The sequence below is a fragment of the Copadichromis virginalis genome, linkage group LG10, assembly GCF_057382275.1.
Source record: "Copadichromis virginalis isolate Kocher_CV1m ecotype Utaka linkage group LG10, C_Virginalis_male_GT1.1, whole genome shotgun sequence".
NCBI classification, from domain to species: Eukaryota; Metazoa; Chordata; class Actinopteri; order Cichliformes; family Cichlidae; genus Copadichromis; species Copadichromis virginalis.
In genome coordinates this window covers 13598862-13614994 of record NC_140627.1, presented here as the reverse complement: position 1 = coordinate 13614994, position 16133 = coordinate 13598862, and the positions used below count along the sequence as shown (strand labels likewise).

The 16133-nt window shown below is 41.3% G+C and overlaps 1 protein-coding gene across 3 annotated transcripts in view; it reads right to left on the bottom strand.

Moving 5' to 3' along the window:
* Positions 1-1042: 1042 nt before the first annotated feature.
* mink1 (misshapen-like kinase 1) overlaps positions 1043-16133 on the bottom strand; it is a 33805-nt gene continuing 18714 nt past the window's right edge. Inside the window, exons 14-32 of one of the 3 annotated variants that reach the window (XM_085469971.1) lie at positions 14207-14383; positions 13949-14119; positions 13410-13676; positions 13026-13105; positions 12805-12908; positions 12613-12704; positions 12299-12322; positions 11353-11504; positions 11127-11244; positions 9138-9254; positions 8762-8873; positions 8409-8558; positions 8149-8292; positions 7545-7679; positions 7309-7409; positions 7033-7182; positions 6797-6956; positions 6576-6715; positions 1043-6254 (exon numbers count right to left, since the gene is read on the bottom strand). In XM_085469971.1, the coding sequence (XP_085326097.1) occupies positions 6171-6254; positions 6576-6715; positions 6797-6956; positions 7033-7182; positions 7309-7409; positions 7545-7679; positions 8149-8292; positions 8409-8558; positions 8762-8873; positions 9138-9254; positions 11127-11244; positions 11353-11504; positions 12299-12322; positions 12613-12704; positions 12805-12908; positions 13026-13105; positions 13410-13676; positions 13949-14119; positions 14207-14383 (2478 nt within the window). In that variant the 3' untranslated portion in view covers positions 1043-6170. The remainder of the gene's footprint in view (positions 6255-6575; positions 6716-6796; positions 6957-7032; positions 7183-7308; positions 7410-7544; positions 7680-8148; positions 8293-8408; positions 8559-8761; positions 8874-9137; positions 9255-11126; positions 11245-11352; positions 11505-12298; positions 12323-12612; positions 12705-12804; positions 12909-13025; positions 13106-13409; positions 13677-13948; positions 14120-14206; positions 14384-16133) is intronic. The other 2 variants (XM_085469973.1, XM_085469972.1) reach the window with 2 other exon arrangements.

Genomic DNA, 16133 nt, shown 5'->3' with positions numbered 1-16133 from the left:
CTTTTAAAATTGTTTCTAAAACTGACACGTTTAACTGAGTATTAAGTGCATATTGTCAGGTATTCTCATTATACAACCTCAGGTTTTTACTTAAACCTGAGATTTGAAAGTAGCACTGATATAGACATACATGGGTTATTGGAATATACAGTCCCCTGCCTCTTTATTAGATATATTAGGTAAAACAAATATCTAATCAGCCAATCACATGGCAGGAACTCATTTAGGCATGGTCAAGATTCGAAAAAAGTCCCCTGGCGTGATGAGTCTTGATTTCTGCTGCGACATTCAGATAGTCAGGCCAGAATTTAGTCCTGTCAAATAACGAAACCATGGATACATACTTTCAGGCTGCTGCATGTCAATATGAACCAAATTCTCCGTTTCCTGCATCTTGTGGAATCTGCCAAGAAGTAAAGCAGTTTTGAAGGCAAAAAGGGGTCAAGACCCTTAATAGTGAGGTGTGGCCAGTAAATGTAGTGTTAAAACTCAAAGCTGGCACACAGCAAACTTGGTTATCTGCTTAATTAGACATATGTGGCAGCAACCTGAACCTTCAGTCTCCAAAGAAATTTTATGTTGAATGCCGATGCATGTCATAGCTTTTCCACTAACTCATTGTTAACAGACTTTAGGTACATGGAAATGTCTGGCGGATGCTTTTGTCTTTAGACACCGGGGGGTGCTGCAGCTCATTCTGCATCTCTGACTCAGAAAATGAGGACTGTGAACCAAAAACAAATCTTGAAGAAAATTTGTTAAATCTATTTACAAGTTAGGCTATGAAGACTGAGTAGTGCCTTTTGTTAAGTGGACCCTACACAGTTGCTTCGTAGTAACAAAGGAGGAGTGACAGGAACATGAAGTCCAGGCAGACTTTTAGCACCATGATGTGGCTGAACACTGAAGTACATCTCACTCCGTTCACTGCTGTTGTGTGATACGAAACCGATGTCAACTGCAGCCCTCGCTGCAATAATACTATAATTCCCTACTGGGCATTTGTTGCAGTGCAAAGAAAAACAATTCAAACAGACTCAAATGCGATCAAGGTATTTTATTTTTCAAACAATCTGTATTAAGACATGAATTCATTCAACACAATCTTGAAAGTTTAAAGTTTAGTCTATGAAATACAATCTGGAGTTAATCTCTCACAAGGAACACAGACGCGCGCGCACACTAAAACATTGCAAAGATGTCTTTCTAAAAAACGAACCAAAAAGTTATTGAAAAAGAACAGGAGATATTGTGTTTCTGTCCAAAGAGCCACGTCGATGTAGAGCTCCCCATGTTTTGATCTGCCTCACTCCCCGACTACAGCTGCTAATCCTGTCACACGGGATTGATTAGAAATATAAGTTAGAAGAGAAGAGTGCCTCATGAGATGATTATCTATCAGCCATTTATCGATACTTAAGAGTTCACAAAGGCAGTTTTCGGATTACATCAAGCGTCCCAGCATGTGATTGTGTTAAACCGACATTTTTTTTTTGTGTATGTGTGATTACAAACAAAAGTGAGAGCACAGAATGATTTTTGTAACACACAAACTAGCCTATGTTAAGTCTGCCGAAGGCCACTGGAGAATCACGACCTGCAAGTCACACTCGCATGGACAATTTTGAAACTCTTCAAACGCTTGTATTGCTTTAAATTAAAAAAAAAGGAAGAAAGAAAGACGAACAATCCTCCAAACCTACAACTCAAGAGTCAAATCACACAAATTCAGCGGTCAAGTCTGTCCAAGCTTACGGCCAGACTGACGCAAATCTTCCCAGAAAACTAATGAGCTGTGAGGTTCAGGTCTTTTAATGGTCGTTGGCACAAAATGAAATAGCACTTTCACAGCTTAAGGTGCATTTAGGGAAATCATCAACCATAACCACTCGTCCGTCTTCCAGACCGCAACACCATTAGAAGATTTTCTGCTGCACGAAATGAGGCAACAAGCTGAGTGTTTGGGAGTGACGCTCTCGGTCGGGTTGGCGACAAACGTTTGTCAAAAGGCTTTCATGGTTAACGTTAATAATTTAGCTGCAGTGCTCTCCAGAAAACCTGCCAGCACAAACCATGCAGTTAAAATGACGAGAGTTAAGTGATGCTATGGCTTTTTGATTTTGTTTACATGGAAGTGATTATTTTTTTGTGTATGCAGGATATTTCACGCAACTGCGAATGGAGTACATTATGGAAGTTATGTGTTTAAAAGAGGGGAAAACGCACTGATTTTACACATCAAAGCTTTGCATACACTCAAGCTTGAGCTCTCCTACAATTTGGATGATTTTCATCTTTTCATAAGCCGTCCATCATGCTATATGTGTGAAGTAGCCAGATTCATGTTTAACACTTCAGAATCAGATCTTTTTATTTCCAGGCATGCATCCACTATCCTGTACACTGAAGCTCCCACAATCACACACTGCAATTTCAGTTAAAGATTCAGGTGTGCAAAAATGTAGTCTCAAGCAAGAATTTTTGTCGGCCTTCAGCCCCGAGCAGCGCGACCCGACATCACACGAAGCACCTACTGACACCAAAAACAGACTCTGACGTGTAAAATCAGTGGAATTACTTTCTATACTTCATGAAAACTAAAGATTATTGGCTCGTTTGTGGCGTGTGAAGAGCCGATGACCCCACACCACAGACTATTGGGCTCCTAACATCAGCGTACTTCTGTCTTCATGATCATTGCGATCATCTCCTGAGAATATTATCAGCCTGTCACACCTCTGTAGGCCATTTACACCAGAGGGCAGATCCAACCTCAAGTGTCTGAATCCCAGCCACATCTGACTCCTCCGCTAACAACAGACATGTATGTTTCTGTCTGGATAGATTTTTAAGACTGTCCACATATACACACACAGTTGTCTCCTGCTTAGCTATAACAACTCCTAATTACACCCGGACTAGTTTAATGAATGACAGAATGAAAGGGGAATATTTGGTGGAGGGGGGGCAAATAAAATATCCCATCTCTCCGTTAGACTCGGGTATAGCTTTGATCTCTCAGCCTTAAAATACATTGTGCTTAGATTAATAGAGCGGTACACACTTTCATATAAATACAAATCTGTCGTATAGATGTACATTCACTTTTTATTTCTCAATATAGACTCATTTACATATTTTATAAAATAGGCTTCTCAGGATAAGTCACGCTACTCTCCCCACTACAACATTACACAATCAACATGTTAAAGAAGCGCTTAGATCACCTGTGCAGAATGAACCTACATTTTTAGGAGCAGACATCACTCACACACAAACACACACACATACACACACAGTTTAACTTGATGTGTGCACATTAACTTTTGTTTTTTCCTCTACATATTCATGGCTTTACTCTATGCTGGCTCCTGCTGTGAGTACATCCTCAACACGTTACACTGGATTAACTGGACATATATTAACTTATCTGTTATTGCAATTCTCTCAATAGATTCTTGTCTGCTGATTATTTGAAGTTAGAATATATGTTGCCCAAAAAATAAAACAGAAAGAAAGAAAGAACAAAGAAAAAGCATTTAAAGTCCATTTAAGAGATAATATGGATTTTACTTAAGTGCACTTAACTGGCACAGGACATTAATCTTGACGAGGGAGCAAATATAATTGTGCCTCTTCTTCGTGTGATTTCAGTAAAGAGATTTTTGGGGGTGGGAGCGAGGGGGTGGGCATATAGGGGTGGGGAGTGGGCTCACAACCCTTCCAAAAAAAGCATCTCACCTTCCCGAGTCCAAGGCACTGCTTTAACTGTAAACATGGCAGATTGATAAAAAATAAGGATTTGATCATAGAAAGCACAAGTGCCAGAGCTCCGGGACGATTGTAGTTGTAGACGTTTGAAAAGTAGGTCATGGCACATAAAAGATACTTAGGAATAAAAACACATTCGCTTAAGGGGAAAACAACTTTGATACAGTACTATATAATCTATTTCAATGGCTTACATGCACACCAAAGTATCTGTGTGAGATATACTTGTAAATGTATGTTTGCTGAAGGTGCTTTCCATGCCCATTTATCGCATACTCTCAGAAAATTAACCACCTATTTATAGAACTTTCGATTAAACGCTCTGTCCTGAATTTACACTGCAGTCTTGATAGCCTTCTTCGTTTTTTAATGAATAAAATATATCTCCTTAGCTTAAAGAGCAGGCTTTAACAAACCTTCCTACAGATCACTGGCTAAGATTCAGTTTAGAATTCTTATAATATTTACATAATAGTTCTTGATGTACAAGTTGGTGAACAAACAGCACATTTTCCCAGCAACCACGCTAAACATCCACCTCTGGCAGTGCAGTGAACCAAGTGACTCACTGAACAAAAAGCTCCATTCATCAAGCCTCTTCCTGATAAGGCTGCCTCATGCTTGTACCGTAGTGTTTGGTGTAGAGGAACAACCAATCTCTCGCTTAAGCAGCTTCCTGAAGTCTAATTCCCCTTAAAAAAATTAACAAAATCTAATCTATGCAAAAGAAACACAGAATCATACCATAACACCACTAACTCACATTTTGGATTGGTATATTGAAAGCAAAATATTGGTTAGTGATCTGTAGGAATAGTTTCTTGGTCAGCATCCATAAGCTCCTCTTTCCCTTTGGCCTTGCTTCAAACCTCTGCTGCAAAATATATACGGTGAACTTTGGCAGAATGTACAGATATAAAATATATTAAGTCTCGTGAGTTTCAGCTGTGCTCTCCAAAGTGCCTGATGAGATGGAGCCCTCTGCGGTACAGCAGAGTCCCCATTAATCGAATCTTTCTACTGGCCCAGGACAAATATGACTTCTATCACACACAGAGGGCTGTTCTACCGCAAATGCCTGGACAAACACTTCTCACGAAAAAAATCCACACTAACAAAATAGTCTAAGAACTAAAATATAATACAGTAGAGTAGATCAGAGTGGTAGGAAGGTAGCAAACCCTCCTCCCGTGTCTCACTAACATCCTCCTCCTCCTGACAAATCTCCCGTCCCCTCTCTCCCCTTCAGAGTTGCCGTCATACTCCAACACTGCTAGCCAAATATATGAACTCCCCTGCTCAAAACACTCCACGAGAATAGTATATATTGCAATATAATGGCAACGTAATTACAGTAAAATTAAAAATACCAGTAGGCTAATACCAATACAGAATCACTACATATAAATATCAAATTTGTGTAGTTTTGAAAATCTATGGAAACAAAAAAGTTTAGATACAAGCCTGATGAGACATACAACTGATCGTTTCGCCTAAACTACAAAAAGGCAAAGCAGGAAGTTTTCACCGTACTCATTCTGAGTACCGTATAGTATGGAGACTTCTGATTGATCGTTCAAAGTGAATTTATTCTGTTATTGAAGGATTTTAGGCTTATTTGCCAGTGATTAAGAACTGAATCATATTTTGGTTTGGTCAGAGAAACAAAGTAAGAGTTCCTTTAACTGTCTACTGTAGATTTAAAAAAAAAAAAAAAGAAGAAGAAGAAAAAAAAATTTAAACAAGCTACTTCGCCGGACTTTGTCCCTTTGTAATATGTTTGTAATATTTCTTTGAGCCTTCCTGAATCCGTAGAAGCCTCAAAATAACCAGGGGCCACGAGCCGTTGCAGGTGTTTATCGTCTCACGTCGGCTATGCAAGAGGCCTGCAAATGATTCGGATCCAAGTCTAAGGTGCTATCTATTTACAGCTTCATTTTGATATATACCATTAGTAAATAATGCCTTCCTCAAAAGTACTGGAGAACCATCAAGGAATGTTAACATACTTCACAATTAGGAACTAAATATTTACGACTGAACACGGGTCCACAAAGAAAAGGAAATCAAGACAAGAATATATACAGTACAAATGAAATAGATGGTATCAACATATGAAGCTCATCGGCTGTTTTTCACGGTATCCTCGAGGGAGAATGTTTTCACGGGGTCACGGTTGAAACTGCGTCTTAAGGAGTGTAAGTTGGAATGGATTTTTAAGATTGTTTTTGTATGTATCTGTGTGTGTTGTGTGTGTGTGTGAGTGCGTGTCTCTTTGGACTATGAGTGCTTGAGTGTGAGCTTGCTGGAGAGAAAAGAGAGAGTGATGTTCACGTTTGGTGCATGCGTTAGCGCAAATTTCGGATGCACTTCTTGCTTCGATCCCTGCTGGGGTCCTTTCACCAGTTCATGATGCAGTTTCTGTTCAACGTCATGAAGTAAACCTGGCTGCTGCCTCCGGACCGCACTGATGCGAAAAACACCTGAGGATAGACACAATCGAGATGCATGTTATTCCTTTTTAAAGATGTTACCAACAAGCTGCATCCAGGAGCTGATCAACGCTGTTAAAAGGTGTTAATGGCTGGGACGGTGTGCTGGAAAGGCACTCGAGGTAATCACCGATTCACATATAAATAACTCTTTGTGTATCTCATGAGCTTCGGGGTTCTGGTGACAAGATTACTTTCTTTCAGGGTAGCTGCACACCTCTGCAATCAGTGGCTAAGCTAAGCTAATCAGCTGCAGGCTCTGTGTTCATACTAAAAGCAGAGTTAACCTTCTACAAGTGTTTCTATGTTTACCTTATCATTTCTCTCGCAGAGGAACTTCAGCCGCTGAGCTCTTTTGTGCATAAAAACACCGTCCAAGTGGCCAGTCTCCACAGAGCGGATCTCAATGGCCTTTTCTCCCCAACCCATGATCTGGTTTGAGCAGATATGAGCTGCAGAGCACAGTGTAAGGTTAGGACCGGATTAACCAGTTACAGTCTTTACAATTCAATGCTGCTTGGTGTGACCCGTACCAACAGATGTAGGCATCTCGCCCCACTGCAGGACAACGTCCTTTATTATGCGCCCATATGTGTTGACGTAGACGCCCTCGTCCTCATAGCACAGCAGCATCTCCATGCCGTCTGAGCTGGGCAGGAACACGATTGCGTGTGGTGTCACTTGGCTCTGGATCTGTTTGAGATAGAAACCCGGAGGGATGAGCTACTGTCTGCTTTATATTTTACAAATCGTTGCCGTAAAAACTTACGTGAACGGGAATATAAATATCATAGTTGTTTCCAGAATCCACATCAATGGCGTGGAAGCCAGCGCAAGATCCATAGATGACCTTCAACCTCTGGCCTTCCTCCACTGTCAAGTCGACCAAGACAGGCCTGTGTGGCAAATCTGAAAAAGACTGGTTTAAAGGGGTGGAGGGTGATAGGATGCAGAAAGGGAGAATGAGAAGATAATCAACTTGAACCCGCTTCTGGTTGACTGCCCTTGCATAACTAATCCAGCTCATACGAAAGGGGAGACTTACCTTGAAGGCCATGAATTTGTGATAAGGTTTGGGCGCCCAAGCATAAACTTCCACCGCATTCTTCAAAGCAATCACCAGGAACTTTATCCTCTCGTATTTCACTAGACAGAACAAGCACAAGGCCATCTGACATCAGACACTTGTAATTAATAATTTACTGTGCCGAATGCATTCATCACCAATTTCTCAGGAGTTTAATAAAGACCACGGATAAAAAGCCATCATCTGTCACTCACCCACTTTGTAGTGTACACAGCCCTCCATCTCTCCCACTGTGGTCCAACCCTGCTTCTTTTCTACCTCAGGATCATTGTGGAGGATTTTATTCCTCAGCCATGCCAGGTAGTAGACACGCACTTTGTTTTTCTTGCCTTAATAGATGCACAGAGAGAAAGATCAATTATAAATCTGACTACATTATAGTAATTATTTAAGTGCATTTATATAATGTGGTTACATTATTTTTTTTTATCCTGCAATTAAAGGTCGGGAAATTACAAAATGCCACTAATGGCACAATTAAAAATGCACGTTTTTCAGCCACAGCAACACAGTCTTCTCTCAGTCTACTTGCCTTTTTAGACTTTGGCCTCACAGAAAGGAAATTAAAGTTGAAGGGTCATTGTTTTTGACATAGCAGAGGAGACTCACAACATATGACACAGCTGTCAGTACAGTGAGTGAATAAAAAAAGCAGTGAGAGACAGCTTTGTAGGGGATAACAGCCAACTTTTGTTAGTATTTTCAAATGTAGAAAAAAGAAGCTTGTTTATCATCTCATGACCAAAGGACAGACAAACTTAACCAGCTGCAGCAACAGCAGTGGGCAGCAGTTGTGACCTGATATGGTGATGAGCAGGTTGAGGCCCTCCAGGACGTCCATCTGCTGGAACCTGCGAGAGTTGATGAGGGGGTACACCTTGCCCTGACCACTACGATCCAGTAGCTTCAAACCATTCTCCGTGCCTACCAAAAGGTTCACACCTAAAGACACACACACACACACACACACACACACACACACACACACACACTTCGGTAAGAGTGTTTGCATTTTGCATTGATATTTTTTCATTAGTAAATACTGAACCGGGTCTTACCCCAAAGTGCAGCGCACAGGATCTCAGAGTTAAACCTCTTCTTATACTTGCGGATCTCTGGTGTGTCATTAGGAGGGCGTGTGTTGGTGGGATTGACATTCACCATGGATCCTTTCCTCACTTCCATCTTCAGCTGATCAAACCTGGAGCCTACACATAGAAGCAGCAATGGGAATGGCTTATTTGAAGAGGGAAAACACAAATCAGTACAAAATACATATATACTAATGTTTCAATAATCCTATTTTAAATCAACATTACATCCATTATCAAGTCATCAGACTTATTTTTGTAAATAAAGGAAAAGTATTCTGATGCAAAAACAAGGTTAAGGTAGTGAATATTTCGCTCACCACTGACAGATATGTTATCGCCTGTACCTCCTGGTGACTGGTACATCCCCAGATCCACAAAGGTAGTGAAAGAGGATTTGCCAGATGCCTTAACCAAACCTCTGGACTGATACTGGGAGAACAGGATGTGTGTGTTAGTTGTATATTCTTGTTTAAGTCTACATTTCTTCTGAAAATGTATTTTTCTTCCATCTCCAAGTGTTTTAAGTGCTTGTGTGACATCAAAACAGCTTTAAGAGCTGCACTACTGATATTTGTAAATGCATTCAGTTATGGGTGAACTTCGTGACTGATCTGATGGTAAATGTGGAACACATCGGGAGGGAGGGGGGAGGAGGAATTTAGGGCTGATATACTTAGCATCAGTAACACTTACATCGTAAACAGAGTCCTTCCCAGGAGAGGAGTGAGTGGCTGAGTCAGTGGGGGAGTGAGAGGGCTGCACCACATCTGGCAAGTTAGTGTATCCGTTATGGCTGCGCTTCTCTGGGGTCTTTCAGATGAAATAAACACAAAACAAACAAACAGAAATATTAAGTATTACATAATGATATGACAGACTCAGATTAGGATAATCTGCTGCACCAGTTACTCAGAAACATTTAGCACATAAACAGTGACTCTGACTTTGAAAAGTTACTTTAAATGTTCAATACTGTAACAATCAGTAATGGACATCGTGCAGTTTTCTGTCTCCATTATGTGAACGACCCCAAAATCATTATCTGAGTTGTAAAGGTTCTGTCATGCACAACCACTGGATGCTTTCCCAGTCGAATTTCTTTCAGGAAAAACTGAACATGCATGAGCTGTTTTAAAGCCACATTAAGGAAAATGAGTAACAAAGAAAATAAAAGTCTAAACTGACAGGAACCTACATGCACAGCCATAAAAGCTATTCATTAAATACAAATTTATCATAAACTTTTTCACAAGTTTATGATAAATTACACCCTATATGTCCTCAAAACGGTATCTTACACATACTCGGGAATGAATGAATGAAGAATCTCATCTGCACGCTGCTATAAAATGTGATCCTGTCAAGATAATATTTGACGTGCCCCGCCAGGCTGGAGGACTGTCACTGTTCTAATGTGTCGCAGAGGGATGTGGTGCTGTCACTGGAAATGGTTTTAGGATTTGCATTAAAAACTGAAAGCATTCAACATAAAAGCAATCAACATTCTTCCTCTGTGTGCTCAGTGTGTTGTGTATGTCATTTTAGCACCAATGGCAGACTATTTAATAGCACCATATATTTCCCTGGTGATCATTAGTATCCCTCAGATGGTATAAAACATGGACGCAGCTTCCAGGTCAGAAAAATGAAGCCAGTGCAGAAGTTTCTTAACCCTGAAGGCTACCAGATGGTGATAATTGTGGTTGCAAAAAGACATTCTGTCCTACAGAAGCATATGTGAAATCAGCATTATCTGGACCTCTGTAAACCTTCCTCATGAGTTAACGATGAGCTGTTTTGGGTCATACTGAATAAAAAATTAAGTCTAGTTTGTAAATCTTTGTCCCACTATGTCTCAAAAAGGAGAATTATCTTGGATAGACTCATTTCATCCCTCCCTTCCTCCCCATCACATCCCTTTTTTTTTTTCTTTTAACTGAAATGGAGACTATAGAAACGCTATTCTCGAGGCTTCAAAACACAACATTAGAAACCAATCGATGGCATCATGGTAAAAATGTCCTCCTTTTATATAACTGTGGCCTGTCACAAATATACATTTTGTGCACTTTCAAACTCACACACATATGCACAAAACTACTGCACTTCGTTAAAAGTGACAACTCATTATGAGCCATCTGGAAGACACATGCTGTCATGGCTGTCTCTCAAAAAAAAAAAAAAATCAAAAGACATTTGACAATCTAACTCGGGCTGGCTAAAGGCTGTCTTCAGGCAACATAGACACTAAAATAAAAGGAGTTAAAAGAAAAGAATAATTAAAGTTACTAACAACAGCTGTGCAATACAGAAGCTGTGGTTTCACAACCTCGCAGTCCACTGTTACGCGACACAGTGTTGTACGTGTTCCGGTTTCTGATTCACTTGCGAGTGCTTGTTAAGCACTGGTGCAAAATGTGGAATCTTCTTTGCTTTCAGTGCATTGATGAAATCTGAAAGCTGCCAACATATTTATTTGTGCATGTACAATGACTCCACATTACATAATGTCTTCTTTATTTGGCCATTTGTATACACTGTATATGTAAAAAAGTATAACACTGTTGACGTGGACCAGAGGCTCTTGTCTTCCTGCTTTACAATATTCTGTGACACAAACTGTGTTGATTTCTCCGTGAACTCAATGCATTTTAAGCATCATTACATACACAGATGACTCACCCTCTGTACCAGCATGGTCTGATCCCCATAGCCTCCAGCTTGCTCTCCTTCTCCTGCCTCGCCCTCATCTTCATGAACCACCATGGTGTTGACTGAATCAGTGTCTGCATCTCTGTGGCTGAAATCAAAAAGGATGTAGGATGCTGATTTTACACAAGCAGGTTACTCTTCATTTAAAAGCAAAGCTCACACTGATCCCTGAATTGTAAGTATTAGTTGGTGTTACCGATCTGTGGGGCTTTCTTCCTCCTCTGCTCCCTCGCCGCTTTCGCTTTCTTCGCTACTCTCGCTGCTTTCCGAAGAGGACGAGTAATCGTTGGCTTTGACTGGAGGTCTTGGCGGCTCCTCGGCACGCTCCTTGGCAAAGAGGCCGTGGTCCTGCCAGACAGGAGTGCACATAATCTCAGCTATCAAAGAAAATAGCAGCTAACACGACAGCATTACACAGTATGCAAGTGTTTCCCATATACTGCCTTTATTTGGTATATCGTTTTTTCCTAGTGGCACACAGACCAGGTCGCTGTCGCAGTGGCGTTTGCCCAGTCAGACCTGGACTTCACCATGTTGGACTGCAGCTGGTGAGATCCAGTGTGAGCTGGATCTCAAGAGCGAAGCATGTGAGTGAGGGTCACTCGACGAGCCTACAGAGCTGTCGAAGCTGCGGCCTGAGATGGTCCCATCGAAATCAGATCTTACACAGCAACACTAGCCTAATAAACAATAATATTTAATAATAAACCTTGAAACGCGTGTGTGCTTCGTTTTGTGTGCTCAACACAAGCACACCTTCCCAAAGCGAAAACTGCTGCTGCCACACATAAATCTAATTCTATGGGAAACACTTCATGTACTACTGATAAACAATCCAATCCAAAGACAGCTGGTAAGGCAGGCATCGGGATGATGAGCTGAAAAACAGCAGCGATGCAAATGACTCATAATGGATGCAGGTGTTTAGTGAAAGGTGTTCAAACTGCAACAGAATACATGCAAAGTCCTTAGAAAGGATCTTACAGAAGGAAGTTCATTTTATTCCAAGAATAAAATGAGATTTACGTGATGAAAGCAGGCAGTGTAGGGCATGCCTTAAATTCTGTACAAACACTGACAGTAAATGCAAATACCAAGTCATGCAGGAGCATCACAAGCACAGAAGAGACATTGATACTAACCTCCCCTATAGCTCTCTTGTAACTCTGCACATTTAAGGTAAAGTTAAAAAATAGGGATTTAAAAAAAGAAAGAAAGAAAAGGAGCAGCATATATCAGTACTGGCTCAGGAGTAAAGTTGAAGTGAAGAGAAAACCTCGAGTTAGTTTTCTATTAATTCATTTACAGAACAGGTGCATTTAATTTAAAACTAAGCGTAAGCACAGCGCGTTAGTGTGTTTTTTTATTTTACAGATGCTTGTCTGTGGCGAGCACCCCTTTGAGTTCTGTTAAAGCTGGCTATACAAGTAGGCACAGTGAGGAAACAGCCACTCACAGCAGGACGCCCAGGCCGGGAGGAGGTTCGAGATTCTCCTGGCTTGTGACGAGGATCGTGGGAGAGAATGGGCGAATCCATTTTGGAGGAACCTGAAAATAACAACGTCACAGAGAGTAGTTATGCTTCTGAAAATACGCTTACTGCAAAGACAGTCTGCTGAGAAATGGCACTGGGGAGATGGGAACTCACTGAGGATGCGATGCCTCTCTAAACTGCCCGTCTGGGGAAGATTGGATATGATGCTCATGCTGTCTCCTCTCTCCCAGCGATCATTGCGACTGAGATCTGGATTGCTGCCATGAGGTTAGAGTGAGGATAAAAATCAATTAAATCAAGTTGTCATAGATATTTATCCTATTAAAAAGCCACCAAAATTAAAGAAATCTCAGATCAAAGCATGTCTTCAGTACCTGGCTCTTACTGGGTGCCTTATACCAGAGGTTAGGTTGGTGTTGAGAGCTGTGGCGATAGACGCAGTCCTCTGTGGAATCTAAGAAAAACAATGGCAAAGTCTTACATTTTCCAGGCAGCAACAACTTTCATGAAGACTGTGTCTTGTAGACCAACCACTCGAAGATGCACAACAGCTTTTATCATGCAAATTTATTCCTAGTTGGTCGAGTCTTCCCTAGATGTAAGCAAATGAGCTCAACGTACTACCAGCAGCTTCTCTATGAGGTACGCATTTAATGTCTCATTAATAGCTGCAGCTCAGTGAACAGTTGAGGTAACAAAAAAGTTCAAACTTAGGTTGGACGCCGACTACAGAGTCCAAAGCAGCTGCTGAATCTTACCTTGGGTGGAAGTTCTACATCTGGCAGGCGGATCCATGGGCCACGATCCTCTCTGATTTGGTGTGCCTGTGGTGCCTGGGTTTCAGAAGTGGGGTCTGAATTCTGACGCACCAGCTCTCTGGAGTGGATAGGGCGGGGTGTGGGGGTCAGGGAAGGATCCTGGGTAGGGAAGGCGGACATGGTCTTAGTGGGCTGGTCACAGAGTGACTGAGAGCGAGGGACAGGGGCAGCATAAGGCTTCAGAGGAACCAAGTGAGCCATCTGGAACTGCAGGGGACAGGAGCAGCAGCAGCACACCGGGAGGGAAGCGCAGCAGTGGAAAGAAGAGCGAAAAAGGAAGGCAGGCGCAGCGAGGGTGAATGGTCGCATTTGTAGTTCAAGGTGATTTTGAGAGGGAAAAGAAGAAAAAGAAGGCATAAATAAGGTAAGAAAAAATTAAGTTGAAGGCAGCAGAGGAATAAGAAATAGGAAGGTATAAAGCAATTGTATCTGCTCCAATTAAGGGCAGATTATTATTTCAAACTCTCAGAAACACCCACCTTGCCCTGCCCTCCTTGGGGTTCAACAGGCCTTTGCATCGGTGGGGTCTGCGCAGACTGGACCGCTCCTGACTGGCTGATTGAGTCAGAGCGTGACTGGATGGCAGTGTCGGAGACAGTAGTGCAGATTTTGGGTGAGCCCTGTCTGTTGAGCTTACTTCTCTCCTCCACCTGAAATAAGGCGTGCGAGAGGAGAATTTACTCTGTAGTGTTCGCTGCTTTTACTGTCTAATGATTAAAATGCCGGAATGCTGGTACCTCACGGGCCCAAGTCGGTTTGTTGTTGGGCTCCAGGTTTTTGTTGTAGTGGTAAAGCTGAGGTTTCTTGTCTTGCTGCTGTTGTTGCAGAGACACCAGGTAGGCATGTTCCTGTTGCAGCTGTCTCTGCAGCCGCTCGGACTGACGCTGTTCCTCGAGCTGCTTGCGTTTATATTCCTGAGCAGAGAGAAACACTGCACTTAAGACATTGCTTGCCTCAGACTGGACACAAAAGCACAAGTCAAATCTGCAGATTACAGCAGATGCAATGATAATACACCGGACCTGATTTCAACCAGAGACAACACATGTTTAGGGCTTTAACATATCCAAGTGCTCCTATTTCAGTCAATTACCAGCCCACATGAAAATAATATTGATCAGGTCTGTAGCTAAATGCTTTTGTGCCGTATGTTAGACAGTGCAAAAATGAGTCATCTGACTTATTGGTTTTTTATTGAGTTGTAGGCATGGGTCTCTAACCCTTTTGATGGCCAGTGCATTCAGAAGAAAACATGAAATAACAGAGAAGTCAAAGCTTTGGAGGTTAAAATGAGACTTTCTACCATGAGTCACCACAACATAGGCTAAACTTCACAGTTTTCTTTCAACAGAGAGTGAGTAACGGAGTCCTTACAGGCAACGGAGCACTAGATTTACAGGCCAGCTGATGCTGCATTGAGTTAGAGCAGTTTTAACCATAATTTTCTTTCGTCAAGCGAATACATGCACACTACAGGCCAAGAGGCCTTTTAAAAAATTAAGACAGGGATGAATTTACAGCTTTCTTGCAGCAGTTGAAGAAAATAAAGCCTTCTAAAGGTAATGCAAACAACTTCGTTGTTTACACGTCTTATGTAGAGGTTTGCACAGAGAAATGAATTGTATTATAACAATCCTGTTATAAGAAAAAAAAATACTGTCTATATGAAATATTTGTTCAGGAGTTTATCACATAACAAGATAAGGAACCAAAACATCAGAATAAAAGAATTAAACATTCGCAAACTGACAACGTTTTCAGAATCAGCTTGTTTTGGATGACGTGGACAGCAGGTTTCTCTGATTATGTATAGTTGGGAGTGTCATATTTCTCTACATTGATTACTCAAACTGTACTGATCTTCATCTAGGAGATGATTATAGGAAAACGGAGAAAGAACAGAGTTTTGTGTTTTTGGCAGTGAAGTTGCAGAGCGCCCTCTGGAGGTCAAATTATGCACATCAACAGTTACAACCACGCTGAACGGTGTTTCTTTCATCTCTTCTTTGCTTTGTTTCATTTTCATGCCACTTTTTGACAAAAACGCACAAGTCTGTATTTGTGAGAAAAGGCCAAAACCAAAACCTCATCCCACCTGCGAGGCATCATTTGAATGTTTGAAAATAATAAATTTCTTTAAAAGTCCTGATCTTAACCCCGCGGAGGTATTTGGGGCATGTTGAATAAACTTTTTTTAAACATATTGATGAAACAAAAATTGCTTTGTAGGAGGTTTGGTCCCAAGTTCATTTTCTTGACTGGTTAAATCTAAAGCAGCAACAGAAACAATCTGATGGAGGCTGCTGTTGCTAAAGGAGCCTCTGCCATTCGCTGAGTTCACTTCTTCCTTCCTGATCACTCAGCGCTTTCATGAAAACTTGTACAATTGTGACCGTTTGTGCATTATCACTTTAGTCAGAATTTGTTCGTCAATAATTGTATCAACGATCAGACCACATTTTGAATCAACTTTGAAATGTCAAATTCAAAAGGATTCAGTGTTGTTCACATCCGTGTAGCTGTCGATGTGAATACCTTCTTACAATGTAATTTGGCTGACTGGAAACATCCTGCAACTGTCACAGATTTCAAGAAGTTGGGGTTATGACCTTGTGACTAATGGTTTTGGTTAATAGACAGTTTTTCACAACTTTTTTTTAAGGC